This window comes from Oncorhynchus mykiss, chromosome 6, assembly GCF_057628025.1.
Source record: "Oncorhynchus mykiss isolate SJ-2025 chromosome 6, ASM5762802v1, whole genome shotgun sequence".
Classification (NCBI taxonomy): Eukaryota; Metazoa; Chordata; class Actinopteri; order Salmoniformes; family Salmonidae; genus Oncorhynchus; species Oncorhynchus mykiss.
Window position 1 is genome coordinate 69,500,284 of NC_143027.1, and position 27,217 is coordinate 69,527,500.

Below are 27,217 nucleotides of genomic sequence, written 5' to 3' on the forward strand. Positions count from 1 at the left end.
CTGTATGTTCCTATTGTAAGTTATCCTACTGACGAACAATCTGGGGAAAATATGAACCTAAAGATAAAACGGATTAGGAAAATAGTATACTAAGATGGATGGTGAGCTGGTGTGTTAACCCTTCATCAAGTGTCCAAGCCTCTCATAGGACCTTGTTTATGTCTTTTGTCAGTATTGAACTGTTTTTCAGCACTCCTCTTGCTAGTGGGTAGCTTGTGGCATAACACATGGTATAGCCTACCAGAGGGCCTGACACATCCAATTAGTCTGTCTGAGGGTGAGGAGTTAAAGAGGACTAGCTGTAGTATACTGGATGTGCTAACCTCTGAGCTATTTATTGCTAAAGATATGTTGTCTAACCCCAGCAGGTAAACATTATGGCTGGCATGACATGTCTGATGGCTTAGATATTTGAACCTAGCTTGGTCACAGTTTGAGGTTGTATCTGCAGCTACCTGCAGTGCCCTAACCCAGTGACGACCTGTGTGCATCTGGTTGGCCTAACGCAGTGACTTATAGCTGCTGTGCTAGTGCTCGGCTTGGCCAAAGAGGTGTCCTACAGTTCAGAGTAGTTTAGACTCAGGCTGAGGGACAAGCACATAGCATGTCTGCTTCTCCAGACCAGAACCCAGGCAGGCTTTTTATGGAGCTGTCATCCAGCCCAGGCCGGGGAACAGCTGTGGAGCCCCAGCAGGAATCCCAGCCCCATAGAGGTGCTGCGCCCCGGCTCACGTCATCAGCATGCGAATGTGTGGTCCCTTCGCTACAGTGTGGAGCGACTGGGCCTGCTGCCCCTGTGCTCTGCTCATACAAGGGAATTTCACTGGAGTTCAGAGAGTGGTCACCTCCTCGTGAGATAACACAGCTCCATACATACATAGTCACACACAGAAACTCTTAACATATACACAACAGGGCATGGGGCCCAATGTGAGAATATCACTGAGAATAAGCTATTATAACAATACTTCACTTCCAAAACACTTAAGTTTTGTTATTACTGTATTTGTTCTTGTAGGTAAAAATGTTATAGTGCAGCTAAAGTAGTTACTTTAATATAATAAAAACATAAAAACACTAACATCAAGTAAAAATAAAAACACTAAATAAAAACACTAACATCAAGTTGAAGTGACTATTGAAATGCCAAATATAATATTTGTGCGATTTACTTTGTTCCTTTGCTATTGGAGGCATTTTTTCAGACATATATATATATATTAAATATTTTAAAAAGGTATTCTAGAATGGCCTAAATCTTTTTTCTTACACTAATGGTTTAAACGGTACATTTGAACAGGCAGTAAGTATTTCAATATTAGTCACAACGTTTTGATAGTGAATGCAACATTTGTTGTATGGTTTCATTTGAATATGTTTTACTTAACTAGTTCTAGTAGAGTGTTGAAGTGCTCTTTATAGCTTGGGAATTCAGTGCACTTCTATCTATTTACGTATAATGGATTTGTGCATAAATTACCCATTTAAGTCAAATGAAGCATGCCGATTTAAAGTTAGATTCGGCGCTGAAACAGGCCTACATTCTGTCCAATATGACATTTCCAAAGTAACAAATTGAAAGATTGCGTCGACATGTTTTCGTGTAAAACTGCCATTTCAGATCGTAAATGTTAATATTTTTAACAGTCGCTCCAAGCCTGGCCGGCTCTTCTGCAGTCCAGCCTTTTAGATTCAAAAATTGAAATAAGACCGTGGTGTTATTGCACGAGAAATGCTTAGGCCTATATTATTTTAGTTGTCTTAATACTGATTTAACCCTTGTGTGATTCGCTATGTATTTTTTGAATGGGGCAGCAGATGTCATGCAATGTAGCGCTAATTAGGCAAGGCCTACAAGCATCTCAAGTATGTTGATACTTAAAAAAAATAATAATAATTGCAAACCAGATAACGTAATGAGAATAAGACCATAATCTCAAGGTTGAAAAAAGACACACCAAAATAAAAACTCCCATTTAAATGTTATTTAGCATTGGCTTAACGTTTTACAGCCTACTATATTCCGGTAAAAACAACCTCTCATCCAGAATGCGGTATTTGAGAAAAGGTAGTCTGTGAGCCCGTTGTGCCTTTTATAAGAGTAGGATAAATGGTTCTCGGCGCGTTTTCCTCCCTCTCTTTGAAACCGAATCCGAGGCAAATTCGCCCTCCCCCGTAACTGCTGGCTTTGATTTGTTAAGGGTTAATTGCAACATACACTCCGATTACACAGTTATACATTGGGCAGGAGTTTTCGACCTCTTATTTTATATCCAACCATAGGCTATTGTGTTTTTAGCTAATTCCTTTAACATGATCATTAGGCTATGGATGTAGCATATACTAATGCATGATGTTTTTTATTTATTTATTTTACCTTTATTTAACTAGGCAAGTCAGTTAAGAAAAAAATATTATTTTCAGTGACAGCCTAGGAACAGTGGGTTAACTGCCTGTTCAGGGGCAGAACGACAGATTTGTACCTTGTCAGCTCGGGGGTTTGAACTTGCAACCTTCCAGTTACTAGTCCAACGCTCCACGCACCATGCTACCCTGCCGCTCCATCTGTTCACCTATATATAGGCCTATTCTTGTCTAAACCCGAATCAATTCCTAAATGTGTGTGGCCTATTTTCACATGAAAACATTTGGTTGATGACCAGAATATTTGAATATTAAGGACTGTGTTATGACGAATATTTTCGATTTTCAAGACACCTTAAATAGAACACCCCCAAAAATATGTAAAGGCCTTCCTGTTGCACCACACAGTAGAATAGACTGAACTGTATCTGCATGTATAATTGTTTTGTTTTTTATCATGGGGGAAAAAAAGAACATTTGACAAGTGTCAAAATAATTGGAACAGAAATAATTGTATAGGTATTTCAGCCAGTTAAACAAACTGCATGCCAATACGTTTAATTTTACAAATCGTGTGTAGTAATATACAGACTAATCTAAAGACATTCGAGTATGCCAATACTCAGCATAACATCATTTACAATTTATACAGTGCTGAAAAATAACGGGTGTCTACACGGATATATACACCTAAATAGACATGTAACTTATCCTAAATAGACATGTAACTAACAGTGCTTACATCTATATCTTCCAATTTCCGTTTTAAAACAAATAAGAACGCGTCATGGCAAATATTGCCAATAAAGCATACTTCAATATTGTGGCTATAAGTGTACAATTAAAAATATGCACAGAATAAATAAGAAGTTGCGCTTTACTATTTAAAAAGTGCCTTCATCTTTCCTTAATTCAGATCGTCTTGTTGTTGATTTAAAAATGTTTAAGCATGGTGTAGCCTAATAGCTTAGTCCAAACGTCTCAGAAAATCAAATAAAAATCAAACTATCATTTCGATGGAGCCGAGTAGCCTAACCCGGATAAATGACCAATGAAATTGTCCCCGCAGTATATCGTTTGAATGCATAACAAAAAGAATACACATTATTGTACATTGTAAAATATTCTCAAGTGGTAGTCATCCGCCCGCAGAGTTATAGTACCAAGCGGCAGCTGGGGTTGAGATGCATGAGGTGAGTGTCAACCGGTCTCTGCTTTACCTCTTGTGTGGCACACAGACATTTCTTGAAAATAGCCCACAGCTTAGGCCTACACCACAAGGTTGTTCTGTGATATTTCCACAACCTTTTTGGTTTCTGAGACAGATAAACATTGAAGTTGAACTAAATCTGCATTTGCACGTATTTATGTCTCTGTACCAAATCCTTTTTTTGTGTGAAAAGTTGTTTAGTTTATGGGTTCTCTGGCGTTACTGTTGCTTCTCTTACAGCGCGCTCCAGGGCCTGCCTTCTCTCCTACCTCCAAGGGTTGGGTTGCTTCCTCGTCTCAGCCTTTGCAGCCGCTTTGGCTTTAGTGGCTCAAGTCAGTGATGTCCGTTATTCACTGTAAGTGCTGTCACATGATGCAGGGCTTGATGTCCTGGTAGGCGACCTGTTGGTGATGATAGTAGGAACTGCTGCTGGGCGAATGCATCGTTGAGGACGTCATCGCGTTGAAGGAGAAGACGAACTCCTTCCGGTCACACATACTGGGAGACTGGGAGTGGTACCGTGGAATACCTAAGAATACAGATGCAAGAGTAAAGAATATATCAGTTCACCTTATGCCATATAGCATGCCAACCCAATGTGAATGTGTTGCTGTCAATTGCCAAAAACAGTATGGTTGTCTTTTTGAATGGGCTAGTAAGAACCATAAGTCGAGAAGGATATAGGCCAGCATTTTAAAGAAAAGGTGTTAGCAAATTAGTTTAAAAAATACTTATTTGTGGGTACAAGGAAAAATAATAAACTAGTATTGCCACTGGGGGATTGCATATAGCCCTAAATGATCCATAAAAATAACACACTTTTACCTTTGTCGATAGAAAGAAAATGTAAAAAATACAAATACAAAAAAAGGGAGGAAAAAGTCCTATTTTCAAAAGTGACTTCTGAGCTTTTTCATGTTGGACTAATTTGTTATTTATAGGGTGAATTGTAATATTGTGCATCGTATTATTTAGCCTATATTATTGTAATATTACTATACTATGATATAAACATCGATTGAAGTAGGACTAGTATTACCTAAATCTTTTCAGAATATTGTTGAAGAGGCTAAATTCGTCCTAAATTGCCTTTCGGGAACAATTAATTGTAATTTGGGTAGACAATCTTTCATTTAATTTGTGAAAACCCCGGTCTGTCTACCCCGCTGATTGGGGTTGTCGTATAGAGAACTGTTGAGGCTGAGAACCGTCTGGAGAGCTCGAGGGTGGGATAGTTCTAATTGACAGTGGCCTGCTCGCACGCGAATCCCGGAGGACCCTGTGCCTCCGGGACTATAGTTGGCTGCCTCCGGCTCGCGCTTGTTGTTTTTGTCTCTAGATTGGCACCATTCTAAACACAAGTCCCATAAGACGTGCCGTCCGAGTGCTTCCTGAAACCACCTCCAGGAATTTATTAGGAAAACAGAGTGCGGGTTAAACCTGCTGTTTGTTAGTTGTCCCACTCCTTGGCCAGTTAAATGAGGACAGGAAACTGAATTACTTAACCTCCTTACTGGATAATTAGACGATGGTTTCTTGCGTCCATTTCCTTATTTCCAAGATAACAGAACCATCAATTCTAACCAATATTATCCGCCAAAAACTGTGGCATAATGGAGTTGTAGGCCTATGTGAAAACAAATGCACTGAGCATGCCCAGTGCTCAGTTCATATCTTTGCCCACTGCACTGATTGCAGTAGGCGAAGGCTGCCTAAAGACCTTTACATTATTGCTATTGGCCTACTATATGCAATCAAAGTTTGTATCAGCTTTCTGCGAAGCAATGCTCTGCCGAGATATGTTCATGTTTTACTTCACCTCGTTTGTTATTTAAATTAAACGGTTTTGATTTGGTTCAATGGAAATAGTGAGCTATAGAATAGGCCTAGTGTTTATTTTGCACATACTTTAGGCTATTGGGTATGACTGACTGTAAAAGGCATGCGTAATCATTTGGCGATGTTAGTTTACCTTGCAAATCCGTGTTACTGTGTCCGTTCTGATGAAGATTATATTGGTCTAGGGAATGCGTGGGTAAACTGGGCTGCAGCGGGTTCGCCCCGGGGTTGCAGGGAGACAGTGGCTGCTGCTTGATGTAAGAACCTCCGTTATTCAGAGAGGATGAAGGCGCTTGAGCCCAGGCCGAGCTTGAGTAGACGGGATGCGGCTCCATCACTCCCCCGCTGGTGAGGAGGGGCGAGCCTGAATTGTCGTGGTGGGGGTACTCGCCCCCCGTGGATCCTGTGCAGCTTCCCATGTAGGAATGTCCACTGTTGGCCGACAAGTGGGACATGGAGTGCCCGGCCAGACCCATCCCCTCCATGTTGCCTGCCAAGTGTCCATTCATCATCCCAATCCCGCTGTCCAAAGACAAGCCGTTGGGCGGACAGGACAGGCCCCCGCCGCTCCCCTGGAAATTATAGGACTCGGGGAGGTGGTTGAATCCCAGGCCGTTCATCATGCTGTACATGGGCTTCAGCGCCTGGCATTTACGCCTGAAGCCCCGCGGCCTCCTGCGGAAGGATCCCTCCTCGAACATGAACTCACTGGCCGGGTCGATAGTCCAGTAGTGGCCCTTCCCGGGCCGCCCGAGCCCCTTGGGCAGCTTTATGAAGCACTCATTCAGGGACAAGTTGTGACGCACGGAATTCTTCCATCCTTGGTAAGAGCCTCTGAAAAACGGGAAGCGGCTCTGGAGGAACTGGTAAATTTCACTGAGCGTCAGGCGTTTGGTGGGAGAGCTCTGGATTGCCATGACTATCAGCGCAATGTAAGAGTAGGGGGGTTTCTCCGGACGGCGGATCCCCGCGTTGGTCTTTTTGGTTTTGGTGGTGGAGGAGGCGGTCTCCATCACAGTGGTCTGTCCATGGGGCTTCTCCGGGGCAGACATCGGGCTGCTCTGGGCAGGAGTCTGCGCTGGGGGCTGCTGGACCTCTGCCGTCATTAGTTAGACTATCAGCGCAATGGCAAAAAAAAGTTAGACAAAAATATCCACGTCCTCGTTTTGAAGTAGTACTAGAAACTTCGTATAAATAATAAAAGAAAAGTTTAAGATGGTTACCAATAATCTCGATGCTGTGGAACTACGCACGGTAAAATGCAAAGCTGAATTTCTGTAAACCGTGCGTTAATGCGCTCTTCCTTTTGGTGCCTAAATTCCTTAGCCAATGTGAACCCTGAAATCCGTAGCGATTGTCCAAATTGAAATCGGAGAGAGACGGGAGCTACTTCAACTTCAGTCGGTGTGTTCTCGTGCGTCCGGAGGAGCTCGCCTTTTACTTATCCGTTGCCATCAGCGCCTTGGTAGCTCGAGCGCTTGACCATCAGGACGTCATTGGCGCACCGGGCCCGCCCAGTCCCCTCCCACTCACACACATCTGCCTGGCTTTAGTTTGTCTGGGAGCAGTTTTTTTCCAACTCAGAATCAGAGAAGTGGGTCTTTCTTAACACTCAAAATTACATTTTATTGAACAGAAAATTATCTTAAAAAAAAAAAAAAATGGCGTGAAACAGGACTTATTTTCAAATATAGGACATAGCCAACTAGAATGTCTGTTTTTCAGAATATAAATGGTAGCCTAATACAACAGAGGCCTATGCTTGAACTTTGCAACGTTGGGACATGTTGTCTTTATTTTCGCAACGACAATATTTCTTCAAAACATTTTTTTGAAAATGTATGTTTTAGTAAGCTTGTATGCACAACCACCGTGATATATAAAACTGGTTTTCCACTTGTCAGATACATCAGGCCAACCTCACCATAGCACATTTCACTGACTTTGACTTATTAAAGTATGAAGTATATTTAAAATGTTGCTTAAAATACGCTTATTTTAAAGAAAATGTCTCTATTCAAGACCACGCTGCTGATTTCTTTAAAAGATAGACAGGAACATGGGCAGGATGTTTATACAGCAAAATGTAAACATTTTCCCTGGCCTTCTTTAAATAAAAAATCAAGCAAAAAGACTCTCTAGATCAGCTCATACTCAATCTGATGCATTATGTCCGTTTTAGACAGCTCCTTGTGTATATGGATAGGACTTTTCAAGGTAAATGCAGAAAGGGATTCAATCATGAATAATTATTATGTTCACACAGTAGAACTGAGGGTAAGAGCGCCCTGAGCCTAGCCGAATACTGTGCACTGAAACTCGGATGAGGACTTCAGATCGACGCCCACCAAACTCTCTCCCCTCAGAATGGTGCTCGAATCAAGGTAAGTCACTTTAAACTTTTGTCAGTTAAAACAAGACAGCGATATGGCTGCGGGCCGTCGTCTCAATTTAGTTCCAATCAAGATTTACTAGACCTGTTGTGCAGTTAGAAGTGCGAATAAGATTTGACGCCGTATGATGCTCTAATTAGTCATTTGATTGTAATGTGGTGGGCAGCCTAACTAGACTATAGTGTCACAGAAAAATAGTAACAAATATCACCTGAGTTACAAAGTTAAGCGATGTAGCACATAGGTCTACTTTATTTCCCTTTTTGAAAAGTTCGAAGGGCATTCCTTATTAACAAAGACCTGTCTTAGGTTCATCATTTGCAGGCTTATCGTTTAGAAAATTAGAATAAGAAAATAAGTAATTAAGCTACGTTTAGAAAAGGTATTGTTTTTGAGCAGCACTTTTTACTATAGGTCTTCAAGCCTTCATTGCACCTCATCCACCATTCTAAATGTAACCAGTTTTTGGCTATTAATTTAAGCCTTGAACCGGTAGGATATATGTATGTGTGTAGTGGAGAGCCGCCGGTCCATAGACTAAATCTGTTGACAGCAGACTGTTCATTGTTCCCCGGAGAGCGCACAAGCCCTCAGCCCCTCAACCCTTACTCAGGCGCTCCTGGTGCGCGGGTTCACTCTCCGGGCTGGCTCGTGGTGGTTCTGCTGTTTTGGTTTGCCGGGTTGTTAGACAATTTTATTATATGCTATTGATATCCTGTAATTAATGCACATATTGGATATGCAATAACGCAATTCAGTCACAGACACTTTGGCATATTGTAAATACTAAATGTCTTAATACATTTTGGGTGTCATAAAAGTAGGTTATACAGGCTACTGTTTTTTCTTGACTAAGATTTTTGAACAGTCTTTGGAATTAAAATATTCTACAATTAAATGTAGTTTTCCTGCAAATATGCGTCTACAGGAGAATATTGTAGGCTATGTAGGCCTACTCATTTTTTATCAAACTTCGAAAACTAAAATCATGTCATTTTGATGTGGCCTATCTATTAAACCGTAAGATGATGTTCTGAAGCGTGTATAGGCCTACATGTATTTGAAGGACAGCCTGTGTTCCAACAAACCGCCGTAAATGCCGTTGTTGGCTTGGTTCCTTCGTGACGTTTTTGCCAAAGGAAAATAAGAACATATTAAAATCTCCGCTGTCAACTACACAGGGCATGCGAGAGGTACAATGGTGATATTTGCTGTTGCGGCTGAGTTTGGAACCTAGGTAAAGAAATGTACATAGGTAGTAGTATTGTTTTAACCGGTCGCTACACCGGGCGCTCGCTTGGAATGAGGCCCACGCATTTATCAGCCGAGCGGACCACCCAGCGCGCAGAGAGAGAGGGGGCAGGCGCGCTTGCGTTCTCTTTTTCCCCCTGCATTTAATTACCGTTGATGACTTCATTCCGAGAATCACGCCTTGTTTCAACACGTCGTGCCCGTCCCCACGCCGAATGGCCCTCTCACACACTTTAACCCCGCCACTCATCTTTGACATGCACTTTGAAAAACTAATGTCCACGGCTAATTGATCCCTAAATGTTTACCCAAACCAGTGGGACGCGAGTTGCTCCATTGATCTTTGAAGGGGGACGCGCCGATGACTGGCGCGTTGTTAAACCCCTCCGTAAAAAGCTGTTGACAGCTACGCATAATTATTAAGGGTCCCTCTGGACTCTCAGTTGATATTATAGACTATTCTCCGTCAGTCAAATTATTGTTACTGCGTGGTTTTAAACGAGTTATGGTGTCCTCTAAATTCTATTGATTTCTTTCCATAGTACCTTGCATAATTAAGTTATTATAGAACATTGGCTGAAGTTTCATTGGCCATATGTCTTCTATGGAATATATGTTTCTTAGATAACATGCTGTACCGCCTTACCCATGTTAGGCAGCCTAATGATTACATGGAAGTATTGTAAAGCGTGAGGAAAGGGTTAACTCCAATGGTATATATTTACGCTTGTAATGTCACTGTTGGAGGATTGTGTTTGTCGGCATTTTACTGCAATCCGAGGTCACCACTTGCCCCTCGTAGTTTATTTCATGTACTTTTTCCATGACGTCCTCCAATGAAATATTTGACAGCGTTGCATCCTCAGGAATGTTCGACCACTTAGGTGGAGGAATTCCACATCATTCGGCCAACCCAGCAGTATGCGTTTTTGTCTCAACAGAGAGCCTCTCCAAATGGTCTTATTGTTATCCAATCGACGAAATCTGACCCAAAGGCCCATTTGTTTTTTATTTTACATGAACTTAATATTTTATTTGTTTATTTTACATGGACGTAATGATGCGTTATATTGTTGAGGGTGGTTTAGATTTTTTTTTCTGTACATGCACACCCCCAATCACACGTTTTAGACACATGGCCTTTATTTTAGCAACCTTTGTTGCAACTACAACACTCTTTGCCTGGACATTTCAATCAACGGTGATAGGCATATTGCTGAAGCTGTGCACCGTACGGTGATACACTCGGAGTCTATCTTGCATTCACTGCGAGGGAGATTGTAATTCAGCCTAAACCTTGAATTAGCCTACTTAAATTTATATCATATAGCCTATCATAGCTTGTCCAAGACTCACCCAGTTATACATTAGAACTGCCACTGTCTTTAGTTAATGTGACTGTGAGGTGATTCCTCGACAATGCTATAAGAGAGTTTTACCCATTTTATAGATATAAAGATTATTTGTTTAAACTTTATTTTTATTTTTTTTTGCAGCTGCCCTTACCATTCAGAAAACTTGGTGATGGGAAAATGAGACTCCAGAACAGAAATTAATTGTTATTGATGAAGGGGTCATTTAAAAAAAAAAAACTGTTTAAGCTACTGGACGTTTAACAAACTACTGTTGTAATTAGTCTTATAGGCCATTTGGGAATATATAATTGATAAACAATATTAGTCCTGAGTTTGTTTAGAAACTGAAATGACGGTCTCGACACTGAGAAATCAGTGTGTTACCCGCTTCAGTGTTGGAGTGGAGACGGAGAGGGTCACCAAAAGGCTGCAGCAGAGTTGTTTGGAGAGCTTCGTGACAATTGATCGATCAAATGTATAACTGCACCTTAGAGTCGCAAGTTCATTGGATCTGGATGCACTTGAAGTCGCTTCTTGCATGATTTGGAATTATGCTTGTTTACTTAGTAAAGCATTTTCTAAAAGTCAAGAGATGCATTCGTTTTGATGCTAAATATAGGATCATGTTGAAAAAAATATTAGGGTGTAGTTGTGCCATGCCTAAATATTATTATTCAATGATTTACTGCAGAATATCAACTATCAATTATTATCAATTGCAGTTCTGTCCTTTCTCTTATTTGACCCATTTCTGGGCTGGGCTATGGGCTCTTGCATCTTGGTCAGTTAACCAACGTGATCACACAAAATAACCCAATGTAAAGCCCATAATGCTAGTACTATGCAAATGTCATTATTCACACCCCTTGACTTTTTTCACATTTTGTCGTTACGAAGTTAGATACAAATTGATGTAATTGTATTTTTTTGTCAACGATCTACACAAAATACTCTGTCAAAGTGGAAGAAAAATTCAATCATTTGTAAAAATAAATATTTATATACAGTACCAGTCAAAATTTTGTACACCTACTCATTCAAGGGTTTTTCATTATTTTTACTATTTTCTACATTGTAGAGTAATAGTGAAGACATCAAACTATGAAATAACACATATGTAGTAGGCCCAAAAAGTGTTAAATAAATAAAAATATATTTTAGATTCTTCAAAGTAGCCACCCTTTGCCTTGATGACAGCTTTGCACACTCTTGGCATTCTCTCAAACAGCTTTACCTGGAATGCTTTTTCAACAGTCTTGAAGGATTTCCCACATATGCCGAGCACTTGTTGGCTGCTTTTCCTTCACTCTGCTGTCCAACTCATCCCAAACCATCTCAATTGGGTTGAGGTTGGGTGAGTGTGGAGGCCAGGTCATCTTATGCAGCACTCCATCACTCTCCTTTAGTAGTGGTTTCTTTTCAGCAATTTGACCATGAAGGCCTGATTCACACAGTCTCCTCTGAACAGTTGATGTTGAGACGTGTCTGTTACTTGAACTCTGTGAAGCATTTATTTGGGCTGCAATCTGAGGTGCAGTTAACTCTAGTGAATTTATCCTCTGCAGCAGAGGTAACTCTGGGTCTTCCTTTCCTGTGGCGGTCCTCATGAGAGCCAGTTTCATCATAGCACTTGATGGTTTTTGCGACTGCACAAAGTTCTTGAAATGTTCCACATTGACTGACCTTCATGTTTTAAAGTAATGATGGAGTGTCATTTCTCTTTGCTTATTTGAGCTGTTCTTGCCATAATATGGACTTGGTCTTTTACCAAATAAGGAAATCTTCTGTATACCACCCCTACCTTGTCACAACACAACTGATTGGCTCAAACACATTAAGAAGGAACAAAAGTACACAAATTAACTTTTAACAAGGCACATCTGTTAATTTAAATGCATTCCAGGTGACTACCTCATGAAGGTGGTTGAGAGAATGCCAAGAGTGTGCAAAGCTGTCATCAAGGTGGCTACTTTGAAGAATCTCAAATCTGAAATCTATTTTTTATTTGTTACTACATGATTCCATATGTGTTATTTCATAGTTTTGATGTCTTCACTATTATTCTACAATGTAGAAAAGTAGTAAAATAAAGAAAAACCCTTGCAAGAGTAGGTGTGTTTAAACTTGTACTATTATTTGACAATGTAGAAAATAGTAAAAATAAAGAAAAACCCTATGTCAAAACTGTAACTTGGCCACTTAGGAACATTCACTGTCTTGGTAAGCAGCTCTAGTGTAGATTTGGCCTTGTGTTTTAGGTTATTGTCCTGTGCTTAGCTCCATTCTGTTTCTTTTGTTATCCTGAAAAACTGCCCAGTCCTTAACAATGACAACCATACCATGATTCTGCCACCAATATGCTGGCAAATATGGAGAGTGGTACTCAGTAATGTGTTGTATTGTATTTTCCCTGAACATAACACTGTATTCCGGACATAAAGTTAAGCCCATTTTTTGCAGTATTACTTTAGTGCCTTGTTGCAAACAGGATGCATGTTTTGGAAGATTTTTTATTCTGAACAGGCTTCCTTCTTTTCACTCTGTCAATTAGGTTGGTATTGTAGAGTAGCTACAATGTTGTTGATCCATCCTCAGTTTTCTCCTGTCACAGACATTAAACTCTGTAACTGTTTTAAAATCCCCATTGGCCTCATGGTGAAATCCCTGAGCGGTTTCCTACCTCTCCGGCAACTGAGTTATGAAGGACACCTGTATCTTTCTAGTGACTGGGTGTATTAATACACCATTCAACTTGTAATTATAATTTTTTACCCATCTACCAATAGGTGCCCTTCTTTGTAAGTAATTGGAAAACCGCCTTGGTCTTTGTGGTTGAATCTGTGTTTGAAATTCACTACTCGTCTGAGGGGCCTTATAGATATTTGTATCTGTGGGGTGCAGCGATGAGGTAGTCAAAATCATGTTAAACACTATTATTGCACACAGAGTCCATGCAACTTGTGACTTGTTAAGCACATTTTTACTGTTGAACTTATTTAGGCTTGCCATAACAAAGGGGTTGAATACTTATTGACTCAAGACATTACATTTTCATGTTTCGATAATTTAAAAACATGTCCAAAAACATAATTCCACTTTGATGTTATGGGGTATTGTGTGTGTGTATAGGCCAGTAACAAACCAAAAATATCGATTTATTACATTTTTAATTCAGTCTGTAACACAACAAAATGTGGAACAAGGGAAGGTGTGAATACTTTCTGAAGGCCCCGCTAAATATCATTCTCAAAATTGTTCTGAGTAAATAAAGGTTATTAAATTAATATAAGATCTAAATTTGAACAAAAATGTAAGTAATAGTTTGGTAAAATTGTATTCTGAAATCCTGAAACCAACATATTATATCTTACATGAAATAATACACATATTTATAATATTTATAATAAAACACATATTGTGCATGTTATGCAACTCAGGGCGTCGTGTGAGAATGCCAAGGCAAATTAATGTTTTAAACCTGGCTATCCATATTGCCAAATATGTAGGCCTATGGGTATATATACTTTTGTCCTATTTTTACATGCGATATATTTCTTAATGAGTAGTTAAAGGGAAACATGGTAACAAAGAGAGGACAAATATGCACATATGAGCTCAGTCAATGCCGTTATGTAGCCTAATTACGTACAGGAGCATCCAGTGCACAATACCAGCAGGATACGTGGAGGGTACATATAACATGCACATTATGTTGCTGTAATGCACTGTATGGAAAACAGTTCAACAATTGAAAATGTTGTCTTTGTTTTAAAAGGCATGTGTTGGGAACAATCATTATGCAATGCATCATTTGGCCAAGGCCTATAAGAATTTCGTTTTTCAAGTAGGAGTGCAGATATCTTGATACGTTACAAGGAAAATACTCATTCACACTTTCCGTGCCCACATGTCTAGCCTATTTGTTAATGTACCATTTGAAAACCAACAACGAAATCACCAAAGGTATGCATAATTAGTTGTTTTCCTTTTGTTTTATGACTAGCCAAATGTAAGAAAATCGTTGTAATATCAACAACAATTTGTCCTTTCAGTATGAAAATATGAAATATACACATGAGTATATTTTACAAACAATGGTTGTAAAATATACTCAATGTTGATTCCCTTTTACACTCTTGGCTATTTTCGGAACAATGCATCATCAGTGTATACATTACTGCAGGTTTCAATTTCCAATGGTCTGAAACTAGATATCTCTGTCTCGTGCGTCGCTTAGGCCATCTAGCGTTGTCGTTTTTATTGAAAACAGTATAATGTCGAGGTGTGTGCACCCCCCTCATCACTTTCTCTGGCGCGGTAGGTGGCCGTGTATATTTTTGTTCAAGTGGTGTTTATGTGAATGAGAAAGGACTGGATTGCTAGCAGACCGCTGATTGCGCTCATTGGGCCTCTACATTGATCTGAACAGTATAGTTGAGGGGCCCCACCCTTTCATGCAATCAACAGCACTATAGAATCGCGTTCTACGACTTTTTAATTTACTTGGCAAGATCTCGCCGCTGGACCTCCAAGGCGCGCGCGGGTGTGAGTGAAGAAGAGGGAGAGGGGAGTCCTTTTGGCGCGGTAACTCCAGTGTCCCACGATACCGAGGACACTACCCACGGTATATAGGCTACAACAGGACGCACACACATCTACCATGAAGAAAACGAATTCACCATATCCCACTGGACACAAACTGGTTGAGTCTACTTTATTTCAAAGTCATTTGTCAACATATTGTGACATTGACTCTACCTGGAAAATACATTGGATTTGCAAAAAGTAATTAACATAAACAGTTGATTTGAGAGTGAAATTTCAACCACATAATTCAAATCAAATAAAAAATCTAACTTTATTTGTCACATGCCCCAAATACAACAAGTGTAGACCTTACCGTGAAATGCTTACTAGAAAATATTTACTAAATAAAGTAAAAAATAATCAAAAGTAACACAATAACATAATAACATGGCTATTTACAGGGGTACCAGGTTACTATAATTGTCATAATGGTAACCAATTTCCAACATATTTTATACAAGGTTTGTCTATGTTGAATTTGTACCTTTTGGAACAACAACAGATCTTCACCATTATATCCACTATCAGAAAAAAAGAGAAAACAACAGGCTGGACAGCACCTCCTACAGGAGAGATGATCTGTCTACAGCTATCTACTAGAGCAGCACCTCCTACAGGAGAGATGATCTGTCTACAGGATCTATTAGAGCAGCACCTCCTACAGGAGAGATGATCTGTCTACAGCGATCTATTAGATCTCCCATCCAGTGTTTTAACCAAGCCCAGCTTAGCTTTGATATTTTCCACTGACTACTACCAATGTGCTATAGTGAGAATGGCTATTGAGATATCTTAACTAAATATATAAACTGTTGCTATTGAAGTCCTTCTGAGGTGTAATTCGAGCAAATGAAATGTAACCATACTCTCTCTATAAATCATACATCATCAATGAAACTATTTAGGCCTATATTGCATTTGTGAAGTCATCAATAGCTATTGTTTCAATTCAACACAAAAAATGGACAATAAATAGGCCTAGGATTTAAGCCTTTGGTTGATGTCAAATTTAATCTTCAAGTTAATAATGAATATGTTGGGTTCACCTCTCCATTTCAACCAAAAATCTAAGTTAAAGAATAGGATTAAATCACATCAAACTGATTTAAAGTTCATTTAAAGTTTGATTTGATTTAGTTATATTTTTGAACTTTGATTTTTGGTTGAGATGGAGACATGAATCCAACATATAAATTATTCATTTGTAGACAAACTGGAATTAGTCAGACTAAGTCAGTGGCATCTCCTTCAAATGTTATTTGGTTGTGTTGACAACCGAACACAATTCAATATCATTTTTGCAATACAGTAAATAGTATATTAACTTAACAAATATGTTGAATTTACATCTCCAACTGAAATAAAAGTGAAAGAATATGATTGAGCCAGTGTCTCAATTGAAGCTATCCCAGCATTAGATATGTCTCCTATAAATGTTGATATTTGGTTGCTTGCCAACCTAATACAATTCAATATGACCTGTGTAAGATAGTCAATAGCCTAAAATGAAGGCCATCTTACAAACTAATTTAACATTTTTTATTCAACCTTAAAATGGGTAACACATCCATGGCCACATTTTGAGGTTACGGTAACTCTAAAAGTCCTTATTATGGAATCATAGAAAGCGTGCATGTTCATAGCATGAAACGATCCCAGGTCTGTGGATAACTTCACAATATAAATATCTGTGCGAAATCTGAAACAGCATTGATCACTTGCACTATGCACTTTTAATGTAATCTCAAATACAATCCAGGTCATTCGGTTGTGCTATTAGATGAAGCACAATGATAACGATTTAATTAAGCAGTTGTATAAATACAAAAATGACATTGTATTCCCATTTGAACTGTTGTGCTTTTAAGTGGTTGAAAGTGCAATGATAACACATGGAGAGCTTGGGACGATAAGGTTCCATCTGCATTTTTGTCTAAATGTAGTGATTGTCATAGCCTTGTTCTGTTCTATGTTCTCTAACTATATAGTACTTTAAATACCCCCAATGCATGTTGTTAAGTTCAAAATAATACTAGATAATATTGCTTACACTATTCAAACCAATGAGGTTTCAGAACTTTAAAGCCAATTATCTATCTCTGAGACATATTACTGAACATATAACCTTATAACTCTCGACATTTAGATGACAACTAAAGAAAAAATCATAAATTGTTTTGACGTTTAGAATTTGGTTGTGCTTTTAGATAGGTTAAAGCATAGTGATAACACATTGGGAAATCAACAAACTTCTGGCCGTCTCTGTGAGTGGTCGAATAACAGTTGAAATCTCATTGATCAACATCTCAACGATAAATTACCCACATTTCCACTTTGAAATAACGTGGTGTGGCCAGTGGGATGTTTCAGGCCATTTCAGCTTTCTGTTAATTCCATAGCATTATCTTCTTAGTGAAGTTGTCAGTGATAAAGGTATTCAGATATCGAAACGCTTGCCATTTAGCCTATGAGCAGGACCTATTTTATTTGTAAGATGTTACTGGTTCATGCAGATGGGGATTGGTTGATAGAAGGCCCTACACCTTTTTTCTGATTAGAATTAGGGAGCCAATGAGCACATGGCACACAACAGACCCTTTCAGTTCAATTGGGCACATATTCATCCCGTATCTGACACACTTCAGTCATATTCCTATAACCTCGCCTTGCTCTCCATCTCTTTGTTTAGAAGACTTATCATGCAAAAAGAGTCCAAGACGAGGATTCTCCATGGTGGCCTACAACAGCGTGTGACATGTCCATTGATCATTCATGTCTTGAACAAAAACATGAATTTCATGATACAATGTGTTGTGTGTTCGGTGTCTGGGCAAATTCTCATATTGAAAAATCTTGCATTTACAGATCTATATGAAAGCTCTATTTGTCAATTTATTTGAACTATTGACTGAGGCTACTGACATGAATTATAATTAACTTGTGATAATGGACCTTTAGTTAACTGATCAGTAAATGCAACGGATTGTTTTTGTGATCAGACGCATGAAATGGAGAATGTGTGACCCGTTTTAGAAGTCAAAATGTAATTGAAACTGCAGTATTCGAGAGATGGAAAATACATTCATTCAATACTTGTAGGCCTTATATGCTGTAGCCGTGGTTATTTGTTGTTGATGATTGAGAGACATTGGATTTTGGATTTGCTTTGGACACTCATTCGCCCTCATGCGCTGTTCAATGCTGACATTTCCCTTATCAAGGTATATTTCGCAGTTTCAGCTGCATTCACCTGAAGTGTCTCTTGGATAACTAACTATTTATAATGCAATAATTAAATATGCATTGTCATATTACATTTTATCAAACAAAAATGATTCCCATGCAATGCAGGTTAACCTGCATGATAATGAAAAGTTTATCATCTTTAAAAAAAAAATAATATTTATTTTATAGCTGGTTGACATTTTGTTTGTTCTGCACGACATTGATAGCTAATCATGTTAACTGTATTTGTTTATAGCCTATGATTTGTGTGAGTGAGTTAGGTAGGCCTATTCGTATGATTATCAATATGAGAGAGAATGTTAACCGGCTTTCGATTAATTATCACCCAGAAACTAAAACCAAAACAAGAACTCTTACATTTTTAAAAATAGGCTACATAAAGATATACCACCCTATGCGTTCTTTAAATAGCCCCTGGAACTCAGTCGCACAGTTTGTTTAGATCCGTAATGTTTTGGTTCATTTGAGACTGGCAATTTATTTCGTTTTTATGCTCGTTAAGCTACAGTAAACTCTGTATTGTTATCCTTAAATATAGAGAACCCGCAAACCCCAAATACACGAGATGAGTCATTTTGTGCGCGCAGCGATGGTGCTGTGTGAGAACCCCGGGCTTCCCAGGAAAGTTTGGCGCGCCAACCAAACAACAACCCTCACCCAACTGTCCCTGAGGTATTGTCAATCCGTAAACCGCTCCACTTATTCCTCTCAATAGGCTTCAACTGCGTATTTTATTCGTAACATAGTCCTCATGTTCTCTGAACTTTGAATCATTTTTGACAGCCGTATTTTCAAAGGGAAATTCGGCTTTCAGGGAATAAAAATATGAATACAGGCATATGTAAAATTCCTTCTGGCTTATTTTGTGATCACACAAACTCGGCTTACACTACCACAACATTATTCGACATGACTGAAGGACACGAGTGTTGAAGAGTTGTCAGTTCCAGAAGTTTTACAAACTCAAAACTGTCCAAATGTGGTCATTGCGAGAAGGAAAATGTTCCAACATGTCAAATATCTGCGATTGACGTTTTAGCCACTGACTGACAGCATGTTTATAGTACAAAAGAAGACAAACAACAAATATGTAATCGTCATAAGGAAGGAGATGGATCACTAAAACAACAATTTAGTCCGTATTCTTTTAGTCCTTATTCTTTTTTAATTTGAGACTTTTTGAAGCTCATTGATAAAGAAAAACACCAGAAACGTTTCACTTTTTTGATTGTGGATTTTTTTCCCATTGTGGTAGGGTTTTGTATATTATTGCACTTATTTTCAAGTGCTTTTGTCAACTCTTGTTTATCTCCAGTTTCTCGATCTGTAAACTATACCTGATATAGTCGCCTAAGTAATTAAAGGACATTAGTCCCCATAGATGTTTAACGTTTTTCATATATATTTTTTCAAATGTTTATTTTCTACTTATGTCTGCCTTACAATATTGCAAAGTCAGGACAGTAGTTGCATGCTTTAATCAAGATCGTTTAACAGTGAGACATCTGACAAGACATCTGACAATTTATTATTTTCTGCATGCTATTATTAACTTAGTGTGCCATTCCTAGAGCTAAATGGCGCTGAACCAAACCAGAGTGCTGCCTAATGTCTGATTACCTCTCAGCTATAACCCCCTATTGATGCCCATGTTTCCTACCAGAGCTGCATCTCTTCTGACTCATCCACTATAACAGACCATTTTGGTCATTTAAAATCAGTCTAAAAGCACATAGTCATTGAACTAAATTATAATAATCCTCAATAGCCCTCAAGCTAATGTAATACACACCTTTCTTTAATGTCTTTGATGAACCACAGAACAGTTTGACTGTATGAAACAACACTGGGATTTATCAAGCGTCCCTTATCCTATACTAGTTTATTTAAATGAAAGCAAATTATGCAACCTAACTCCTGATAAAAGCTTGAAATTAAATGGAATTTCAGTACATTTGAAATATGGATTGAATTTCAATAGACCGACTCAATGATCAGGTGTTCCTTTTTATTTTTTCTCATACGGTCATGTTATTGTTTCTTTTAATAATTCACAACCCTGTTTCTTATCATATCTGTATCATGTACAGTTTAATGAAAGTTTGCTCATATAACCAACACAACTCTTCTTTTTCCCATTTCAGCCCTCTGTGATGGATGAGAGAGAGAAGGTTTTCCAGTGATGGCAACAGTTCCTATGACGACCAGACCTCCACCGGGGGATTGCGCCTGTCAGACAGTGCTAATGATAATTGAGAGGTACGGATTGAAAAGATTGAGTATGGCTGTAATCTCTCCTCCAGCGGAATACCAGAGAAACCGCTATGAGATGACCATTTTCCCCTCACCACCGCCCTGCTTAGTCCTGCACTATTCTACACTGCATGCTTCTACTCTGCTCTATACTATATTGCTGCTGGAGGCCTCCCAGCCTGCCCCACACAGGGCAGAGAGTGAATGGGTAATGTCACTGTGTGTGCAACCTCCTTCGGTGTCTCCCTTCCCTCAGCCTCACACACAACACAGGGCCAGTCCAGGGCAGTTTGTTACAGATGCCAGGGAATATATCAGCAGGGAGAACTCAACCAGAAGAAACGGTCAGAGTAGGACATAACAGAGAGAGGGAGGGAAGTCAGGCCACAGCCAGCTCTGGTTACAGGTTAGTTACAGAGGCTTTGATAGTTGCTGATGGGACTTTGATTGGAGCGTAAGCAGATTTATATGATGCATGTTTATATGCGTGTTTACTCACAGACCACCATCTCTCTCTCTCTCCCATTCTGAAGGGGGATTTTCCTGTGGCGAGCCGCTTCGGAAAAAGCTATTAAGAATTCCCAAACAGTGCACAACAATAGGAGCCGTCGTTCTGCAATGCAAGTCCCGAATCCAAGTCAGTCCCTTACGGTTTTCCTCTGAAATGGTCCCCGGCTATATTTAATCCGCCCAGAGAGCAGAACCCACCTACATACAAACCACAAATTGAAACTATGGGGAGGTGGTTTGTGGGGTGTGGGCTAAGTGGGGATGGTAATTGCCTATTGTGGAGCTTAGGCCTCTCTATTCTACCATAAACGGGCTTGGCAGCCCACAACATGATACCCCTGTCTCCACTCCACTGTTTGAGTTGGGGAGCAGATCCTCCTTGTCTGTGGGAACCCATGGCCCAGCAGTGGTCGGAATCAGTCAGGAATGCTTTGGAATGGTAACACAGCGGAAGGCTAGGGTGGGGAAAAAGGCCAAGAGCATTTCCTGAACAGAGGGGGGTCCCAGCGAAGCATCACACTTCACTGGCATCATGTGACGGGGATCCCGTCAGACCTGAGCCCATGATCCCGATTGGAGGAGAAGGATGCGGTAGGGGAGAGGAGGGTAAAGCTGGAACAGAAGAGAGGGGGATACGCAAGACAGAGTGGTGAGGTGAGAGGGATGCATTGGGATGAGAGAGGGATGAGATTGGAGGCAGAAAAGGGGAGTCAGGGGGAGAGGCAAATTCTGCTAAAACGTACATCTTTAATTTCCCCTGAGTGAAGTAATACAGTCTGGACTGGCTGGCTGCCTGCGTGTGGATGAATGTCTGAGTGTGTTATACCACGACTTTCATGAAGAGGACTTCACAGTCTCTAATTTCTGCCCACAACAAAGTGCCTTCCACTGTATCTGTGAGGAATAAACAGTATATACTGTCAAGGTCTCCAGAGAGGTCACTGAGACCACGTGGAAGACTGGGAGTTCTTAGACCACTGCTACTGAAAGACCTGCAAGAATCTGTGCAGCAGTGTGGGGTATCCTACATACATTCTAAAAGACTGTTCCCTCTCACCACAGCAAAGACAATGTGGTGAATATTTTGGCACCGCACAGGCATGTCAGAATGATTCTGAGTATATCCAGTTAACTGAAGGTCTGAAATATAACTTTACTTAGTAACACGTGATACTAAGCAACACCCTGCAACAGTAAGTGATGAATACTTTGGTTGAGAGCAGTAGATCAGACGGTGTTGAAAAGTGTGAAGCAGACAGGTTTTGTGGCTGAAATTGGGACAGTACAGTATATCTGTCGGTGTGTGTGTGTGTTTGTCCAGACCTATGAATCGGTGTGTGTGTATCCAGACTGGCGTGGACAGCCAGTCCCTACTCCCTGGGGCTTGTGTAAATGTCGTGAGGATCTCAGGAGGAATCTTTCCCTCCAGTCGTCAAAAGGCTTTTTATTTCCACCTGCTGCCGGCCTCTTTCCGTTGGTCTGCTCTATAACAATGGTGCTGGAAAGGCAGCAGAGTGCAGGGTGACAGCACAGAGATTGATGCTAGATTGTGTTTGGCCCTTTTTCAGATAGCAACTTCCCTTCAAAGGCCCCTAACAGCAGCATATCACCTCCCCCCCACCACCACCAACACTACAACGAACCCCCTCCACTACCATCTCCACCTCCTCTCCCTCTAATACTGGGCTTAGCAGAGGGCAAAGTGCTGATCAGGCCTGTCTCCCAGATACCTTTTTACAAAAGAGCCAATCGCAATGGCAACTTGGCAGGTGGTGGTAAACATGCTTTTCACTACTCGTAAATCAATTCACCACTACATGAAACAGGATGAAGCTCATTTACGCCACGCAGACGGTCGAACCCGAGCCCAGAGACGCCCCACCTCGCCTCCGGCTGCTCCCTCCCTCTCGTCAGGCCCTGGGGCTCTGGGCAGAAAAGAGATACACGCTCATCAGGACAGCATTCTTTCCGTTTCGCCAAAGAGTGGCCTGGCGAAGAGGGTGATCCATCACCCCAAATGTCAATTTTTTTCTAACGTTCTGTTTTTCTCTCTCTCTCTGTAGGCTGGAGTGGGCAGGCGTGTGGGTTTGGCCACAGGAAGCCGTGAATTCCTTGAAGAACAGAGAGTGTCAGGGCCCAGAACGCAACTTGGGGGGGGGGGCTTACTGTACCTTGTAACGTCTCATAATCCTCCTAGTTGACCCCTGACCCCGGCCTGTGTTTGTATCAGGTCATCAACGTGAGGAATTGTAATGAGTCACTCCAGCAGTGTGTTTACCTTCTGGAGTCACGCAAGGAAGGAAATAAGGCACGGTCTTCTAAAAGTGTCAAAGTGAGAGAGAATAGCAGCAGTATTAGAGCAGAGCCCTGATTCATCTCACTGTGACTGACCTCTTGAACCGTTACACTGGGTTTATTTAACCTATTCACTACTGTAGGGAGACTAGCTACAGATCAGCCAAAACAGGGAGTAAGTCTACAATACTGTATGAAAACACAAGGTATGAGATTAATAGTGTAATTCTGTAATTGAAGTCTGATTCGTACCCCAACTCATTGAGTGAAATGATCCGTGTACTGCAGTATGTGGATACAACTTATTTTTGCTATCACTGTGTAATATGTTGCTAATAGACCAAACATGTATTATTTTTGTCATAATTCTCTGTTGTGTGTTGCAGTCATTTTTTATTTTTTTTGCTATGCCCAATGAAATTTGGAGAGATTTAGTATTTTCCTTTGTCTCATGCAACAATCATAAATTATGTGTATGTGATTTTTCTGTTTAATAATAATTTATTGCAATATATTTCTGACTCCAAGATATAGATTATATATGGAAGATCCCTTGTAATACACTTTGAAGGAGACATCTGCACTCCCAAATACATCGTTTTTAAAATCTTGAACTTACAATGAGCTCTTGAAACTGTTGAAACTGGAATGAGTATGGAACTGTGGCCAACGCCTGTGATTAAAATACAATGTCCTGGCCTACCATCACGCCTTCCACACCGTGGGCTTGTGTGATTGCACAATTGTTGTTTTTGAGCAAGTGCCCCTGTTAGTTTTACTCTGTAAATAAATATGTGCTCCGAGCTGACAATTCATCCTCCGTTACTTTCTTTCATCCTTATATTGGAGAGGAGAACATCATCACTGACCAGTGTCTCCACCTCTCTCTCTCTCACACACACACACACACACACACACACACACACACACACACACACACACACAATGAGAGAGTCGGCAGCTTTTATTTTGGACAGTCCTGAATTCTAAGGGCTGTCAGGCGGTTTGATTGATAGTTGTGTTCATCACCATATTATTAAGTAATCAGGCTCACCACAGTTCATTATAATTAAAGACTTGGGATAAGTGTTTATTTTTTGTGTCCTGTAAAAAAACATATCGTTTTGTGTTTTTTGAATGTGTGTGTGTGTGTGTGTGTGTGTTAGACAGTGTGTTTATATTTGTATTCTTTTCCACAGTGGACCTTAGTGACCAGGAGAATGTGTGTCTGTCCACCACTGAGTTTATGGCTACACTTGGATCTCTGTGAGAGAAGACAAATGCAACCACGATCACATATTATATCCATACAGTAACTACAGGGAATACTCCCCTGTAATGGTAGCTCTTTATTTCACTAGTCATTTCTTAAAACGAAGCCCAAGCCTATTTTAATCTTCTATCTTAGAAATGTTACAACTTTATTTTCCCCAATGGAATGTTTACAACATATTATGTAGGAAAACCCCTCCATATTCTGTGAGGCAGCAGCCTGGGTCTCCTGTTCTCACCCAGGTTGGCAGCTATGGCCTGAAGCTCTGCCTGTCCGGCTGGCCTACGTCTGTCTGTATACCCCAGAGGTAAACACAGTGGTGCCACCGGACATGCCGAGTGTGTCCTGACTGGAGACAGTGAGAAAGCAGAGAGAGCACTGTGGCACTATTCACGAGGTCCCTGCCAGGTTTCTCTTCTGGAGGCAGGGTTCATTTGATGATTGGCCATTTGGCAATGGGCCATGTATTAGGACAAAATGGCTCTTTTAAAAGCCCCAGCTCGTTCTGTTGCTATGGCTGATTTGATTCAGGAATCAGTCAAGTGGCAGATGTTTCATGTAGGATCGTCAGTGTAGGTGCATCACACTGCTTAAGCACGGCTACACATGACTTTTAACGAGCCAATGAGAGAGGAGGGTGTTGAAGATGAACATCTGGGATAAGAGGTAAAGAATATTCTTGCTAATTCCGAACCACTACAATGAGTGATATCTTGAAGTAGCACAGGTGGGGAAGAGTGCAGGTGGGCAGGCAGACTAGGAGTTGGTTTCATAAAAAGAGATTTGGTGATACGGAATTATAGATAACGTCATTAATGCATTCCCTCAGAAAAGTACTGGCCTTTTTTTATGTACACTGTGTACTAAATAAAATGAATCATTTACAGGTAATTACTCATTTGAACACAAATTATTGTTCATTTCAGTTTAGGTTTGTATTTTGTGAACTCCGAACAAGCAAAATAAAACAACTGAAAATATATGAATAAGAAAACATACATGCATATGTTTTAAAATACCACCATGGGCTTTTCCCTGGTTGTGTGTGCGTGCAAAGTGTGTATTTGTTTACATGTCTAATTTAATGAATTGCACGTCAGTGGTCTCTGGCTTCCTCCAAGTTCTCCAGTATTTTTGTCTAACTGGGGGAAAGAGACACTTAGGGATCTGACGATAAATTCCCTGTCTTTCCGCAAATGTGTTTGGGCTATAAGATAAACATAGGCTGGAATAAATTCAACACTAATGAAACATTCTGGTGGTCCCATGTTTACATGAACTCTATTACCACTAGGACCTGTCTAAGGTATTGACCTTCTGCCCTCTCACACCAGTAGACATCTGCAGCCTATAGTCCCTAATACGTATCTTACTGAATGGAGTAGAACTACAAACCCTTCCCTCCTTTTAAACAGTATGAAGACTTGGCTGTGCATCCTGTTCCCACATTAATGCAGTGTGATGTACGATGATCATAAACGACCTGTGGATGCAGACATCTCAGGACACGTGGTCAGTGATTCCATTACCTTAGTATAACTCCTTTCTTCGCAGTCCAAAAAGGTCACGGAAAGCACAGGAATTCAAACACACTTTAAATGTCTGCTTCTGGTGAATTTCTCCTCAGGAGAGGGGAACGTAGAGCAGATCAGTGTTTACACTGTAGTTATTTATTATGGCAGGATTTGGACATTTATTGGTGTTGTAGCGTTTAGGGGGAAAATAGAATCTGAACAAGGTCTATAGTGGAGACCTGAACTGTTTGCTCTTCTTGGTTAAGTGGATCAGCTTCATTAGAAAACGTTTTAGCATCAGGAGATATAATTAGTTTGATAAACACAGGAGCCCTTTCAGGCCACTATCTCGAATCAGATATGAGTGGAGTTTCCTTTTTACTTAATTTATCATTCTGGCCTCTAATACTGAATAAATAGTTAGCCTACTAACGCTCAAGGATGTAGAAATACAGAAGTCTCCAGTTGCTTTGTGCTGTCTGTGTTAGAACTCAGTTGATGACAGCTAGTTAAAATACCATAACAACAACACAGCCATACACAACAGTCTACACCTCTCACATAGTCTTGTGTGGATGAATGTTGAGAGCAAGCTGATCTGATGAAGACTGATGAAAGACCTTGTTGAAGAGAATCTCCAGTATGGGTGGTTGTGTGTTAACCTCAGATGACTGGGAGCATGTTGTGTTGGAAAGTGATCCGTTCTGTAGTTAGCCCGTTATTTTGATCTGCCCTCCACCCCCAGCCCAGCCTACTGTACCCCATTGAAACACAGGCAGGCCCACCAACCAGGCCAGTAGACCGCGTTTGTGTGTGTTATCCTTTATCAATTGAATGGGGAAACTTCAGCTCAAATTGAGTGGGACAATGTGAGTCACATTTTCAGTTCTAGGAACAGGTGTTGTGAAGGACAGACAGTCAGACAGAGACAACAACATAGACAGTCAGTCAGACAGTCAGACAGCCAGATTCCCTTTCATGTGTCTGGTGAAACATGGGGATCCATCCTTAATGACACCTCTGGGACTGACAGAAGAGGTTTGTCTGGTAAGGCAGATTGGAAGTGGCCTGCAGATGAAAGTTAGAAAAATAAATAAAGCAATGGCAAGCAGTCAGGGTTTTTCTCT

General features: G+C 40.3%; 1 protein-coding gene and 1 long non-coding RNA gene across 2 annotated transcripts; one reads left to right on the plus strand and one right to left on the minus strand.

Annotated features, from left to right (window-relative positions):
* Positions 1-2,906: 2,906 nt before the first annotated feature.
* On the minus strand, positions 2,907-6,827 carry LOC110526478 (forkhead box protein F1). Its single transcript, XM_021607477.3, has 3 exons — positions 6,637-6,827; positions 5,547-6,527; positions 2,907-4,103 (listed from the first exon to the last, which is right to left on the minus strand). The coding sequence occupies exons 2-3, from the start codon at positions 6,517-6,519 to the stop codon at positions 3,940-3,942; spliced, it is 1,137 nt and encodes a 378-aa protein (XP_021463152.2). The 5' UTR covers positions 6,520-6,527; positions 6,637-6,827; the 3' UTR covers positions 2,907-3,939.
* A 31-nt stretch (positions 6,828-6,858) lies between these two features.
* Positions 6,859-24,111, plus strand: LOC118964926 (uncharacterized). The gene is made up of 3 exons (XR_005052225.2): positions 6,859-7,797; positions 20,390-20,504; positions 23,072-24,111. It is a non-coding gene; the product is annotated as an uncharacterized LOC118964926 (long non-coding RNA).
* Positions 24,112-27,217: the final 3,106 nt, after the last annotated feature.

What these genes read in the sequence shown, in the direction of transcription:
- LOC110526478 (XM_021607477.3), bottom strand. Translation starts at nt 6,519, where the DNA reads ATGACGGCAGAGGTCCAGCAGCCCCCAGCGCAGACTCCTGCCCAGAGC. An exon ending in CAGTAACACGGATTTGCAAG is followed by an intron (nt 4,104 to 5,546) that starts GTAAACTAACAT and finishes CTGTATTCTTAG; the next exon opens with GTATTCCACGGTACCACTCC.